The following is a 3,544-nucleotide window of genomic DNA, read 5'->3' on the forward strand; positions in this document are numbered from 1 at the left end:
AAAGAGTTATCTTGTTCTTAATGACGGTGTAAACAACTAAATGACAGATCGCGACCAAAATTGACATTAAGACCACTGAAACATGTTCAAAATGACAATGAGATATGCGAAAGTACTTTAAAAAGGTTAACTCGTGGTCTAGTACCGAATCAGGCAAGTATGCGTCCCCTCCGCACTTCGTTGAGACAGACGCCGAGCGAAAAGTTTGACTTTAAACATAACCTTCAATTCCGAGTGAAACCAAGTGAATTGTAATTGTCGGTAATAAAATGATTTACACGAAAATAGAAACTTCTTGCTATATTGAAACGTAAAATATCGAATATGTATATTATACTTTATATATTATGCGTATACAATATATTTATAGAAACGAATTAATGAGAACTGATATGCGCCGTGTCTTCCAGAAGTGCATTGTTCGAGTGCGACATCTTTCTTTATATAAAAATTTGAATTTAATGAGAATCACGTTGGACAAGTGTTAATTTAACTGGTAGCATATCATCCTATGACACAGAAAACATTGCTTTACCATTTCACCTCTGTTATCAGCACTTCTTTAGCGTTTCGAATTTGTACACTGGATATCTTGGAACGTATGGTTGAGAGCCGATAGCGTTTTCGTCATCGTTTACGTTCACAGGAGTCGCGTTCATGGCTTCCTCAAAGGTTGGAGGCGCTAAAGATGCATTTCTTTATTGTTCGGTAATAGAAAATAACATATTCCACTTACGCAATTCATCAGGAGCTAACGGTGGTGCCGAAGGTGAAGATACATTAGCAAAAGTTCCATAATTTCTATTGATGAAAGGGACTGTACCAATTATGATTGGGATTTGGAACTTGGGATTTCTGTGACAACCATCAACTTCGATAGTAATGAACAACTTGTAGTTTATGATCAGAATCGAAGAGCTTGTAGTTGGGACAACGCAAGGAATTTCCAATTTTTGAAGACAACGTGTGGCGTTGTCGTCGTATGTATCGCTTCTTACGGTGGACAAAGTTTCAGTTACTTCTTTAGTCTTTTTACTCGGCCTCTGGCTGATGAAATACACCGTACGTTTGAGTTTGCTAGTAACCCCAAAAACACTGACACTGCTGCGGTTATCCAATGTTACAACAATATCCACTATTTGACCTGCAACATAACCATTCATTGGCGTTCCAACGGTGATTAGTAAGGGCCTCGATCGACAGGGCCAACAGCAGAAAGTTATGACCTGTTCCAAATTGATGGAGTTCCTCAATTCTGGAAATTGACTCGGATCGAACGGTCTTAGTACGGTAAATGCTACCTTACAGGATTGATTGAACTTCCAGGGGCGCACGAGCACCGCCGACGCTGTGTATCTAATGCGTCCGTGTTTCCCTTCGTATGACGAAGGGAGATGTGGCGGAAGTACACAGGAAAAATTATAAACGTGCAGCCCAGCAGGCATTTCAATGGTTTCTCCTGAAATTTACAATCAATTTAAAAATTAGTGGAATATATTGTTCAACAGCATACCATAGCTAGGGCTGACTAAAACACTTTCAGATGTTAATAAAACTTCATTTCCGGTATAGGTGGTTGTATCTTTGTCGTGATTTTCCGACCACTTTGCCTCGGCATTCCCTGAAAGCGTTAAAATGAAACCTGGAATGGAAATAAATATCCAAATAATACCATGAATGTAACAACTTCAATCCGCGATACAGTTTGATTAAAAAAGCACTCCGTTCGTGTGTTTAGTTTCAATCTCACCTGAAATTTTCTTTGGTTTCACTAGACGTAGCTCAACACACCCACTTAGCGTTTGACCGCTCTGAAAAATCCCCAGTGGATTGCCGTCAAACTTTATTTCGCAGTGTGTCATTCTTGTTCTGATAAGCGAGCCAGTCTGGGGGATGAGTCACCGGCGTGATATCTGCACAGACGAACGGCAGGTACTACGATCAGTTCGATATAAACAACGTATAATATTTGCCGAAGCGAACAGCTTTTCACTGAATCGACGCGCATTTTGGCATAAGTGTATGTGACTCTAGTGAATTTTTATGTCTTTATATGTTTTTATTTTCATACTTGCAAAAAATATAATCATTTACATTTTGCGCTATCTATGTAGTTATAACGTAACGTGAACTCGTCTTTGGGGATTACCTACTTAAAGGAAACTGCTTTCTGGAATCATGGCTCTTTGATAGGACCATCAGCATGAGATTAGGTTTTATGTATAGTTAATAGTTTGTTGATTATACATTATTGAAAACGTTATGACTTGGGGACTTTCAACATACCACGTGGATATTATGAGAGACCTGAGAACACGAACTTAATCAATTACACCAAGAGTCAAAAGAATCATTGGTTTCGTGGGAAAATAAAAAGCTACGCCAAACGCACCCTTCGTCCCAGTCAACGATGGTGAGATGCGCTTGGATATGAAGTGGAAAAAAATTTAGTGTACACCTTAAATTTCTCCGAACAAATTAGTCTTGTATGTTTCTTTGCAAATTAGCATTCTTTTTTCCATCAGTGATTGGTGTCAAAACTTAACCATTGCTTGGGCAGTGTTGGTTTTTGTCTTTTATTGATGTTTGAATTTTGTTTTAACAAAATGGCAAGTTAGAAATATATATTGTTACACGTACAACGATAAAAAATATGAATTGTCGTGGAAATACATTGCAGGAAATATAGTCGGAAGAACTCACTTTACAGCAAATCAAATCATAAACAAGTGGAAATACGAAGGAACCATGGAAAATCTCTCGAGTAGAAGACACAAACGTATCCTGTCTTCTGATGATGAACGAGTAATTATGCAGATATTGCCGCAGAACCCTAAAACAAACATTCTTAAATTGACAACCGAAGTGGCCGGCATCATTGGAAGACCTGTCAGCGCAGACACTATCCGGAGAGCAGTATACAGGAACAATCTGAGAGGTCGTATTGGCCGTGAAAATGATTTCATCTCAAAGGTGAAGAAAATGAAATTAAACTTTAAACTATTTTAACTCAAAAACTCCCGTATAAATTCACGACCACTTTATTCCGTGTCCATTTAAACTGGATGACTGGATGATTTGTGTAACGACCGGCAGAATTCAATACAACTACAATGTTAGAGAAGAGATTACAAAATTACCCGATATTTCCTAAAGCTATAACCGCGAAAGCGCGGTCTTTATCATGCAACCAAAATAGACGGATTTATTCTAATTATTTTTGGATCGCATGTTGGTTATCACAACTCAAATAATGGGCCCTATTATAGAAATCGAATCGAGGATTCGATACAATCACTATCACTATCACACCGAGTAAAATCTGGAATTATACAAATCGAGGAAAACTGCTCGATTCGTTACTCTGCTTGAATGTCAGTGCTGGTGCTGAAATATTTTGAAACGAGTTTGAAATGTTTCACAAAGCACTATAGAAAGGATGCCAAATCTTTTTTTGAGACATCTGTTATGAAAATTATGGATATCTATATTTCCAAAAGTGCTAACATGGTTATGTTTTGGCGAAAGATGATATTCCCTCAAC

At 38.0% G+C, this 3,544-nt stretch overlaps 1 protein-coding gene across 1 annotated transcript; it reads right to left on the reverse strand.

Moving 5' to 3' along the window:
- Nucleotides 1-303: 303 nt before the first annotated feature.
- Nucleotides 304-3,336, reverse strand: LOC129779689 (arrestin domain-containing protein 2-like). Its single transcript, XM_055787320.1, has 5 exons — nt 3,141-3,336; nt 1,751-1,913; nt 1,514-1,642; nt 737-1,459; nt 304-682 (listed from the first exon to the last, which is right to left on the reverse strand). The coding sequence occupies exons 2-5, from the start codon at nt 1,860-1,862 to the stop codon at nt 552-554; spliced, it is 1,095 nt and encodes a 364-aa protein (XP_055643295.1). The 5' UTR covers nt 1,863-1,913; nt 3,141-3,336; the 3' UTR covers nt 304-551.
- Between the last annotated feature and the right edge of the window lie 208 nt (nt 3,337-3,544).

The sequence above is a fragment of the Toxorhynchites rutilus genome, chromosome 3 (assembly GCF_029784135.1).
Source record: "Toxorhynchites rutilus septentrionalis strain SRP chromosome 3, ASM2978413v1, whole genome shotgun sequence".
Lineage (NCBI taxonomy): Eukaryota > Metazoa > Arthropoda > Insecta > Diptera > Culicidae > Toxorhynchites > Toxorhynchites rutilus.

What these genes read in the sequence shown, in the direction of transcription:
- LOC129779689 (XM_055787320.1), bottom strand. Translation starts at nt 1,862, where the DNA reads ATGACACACTGCGAAATAAAGTTTGACGGCAATCCACTGGGGATTTTT. An exon ending in GAAACCAAAGAAAATTTCAG is followed by an intron (nt 1,643 to 1,750) that starts GTGAGATTGAAA and finishes TTTCCATTCCAG; the next exon opens with GTTTCATTTTAACGCTTTCA. An exon ending in TTTAGTCAGCCCTAGCTATG is followed by an intron (nt 1,460 to 1,513) that starts GTATGCTGTTGA and finishes TGTAAATTTCAG; the next exon opens with GAGAAACCATTGAAATGCCT.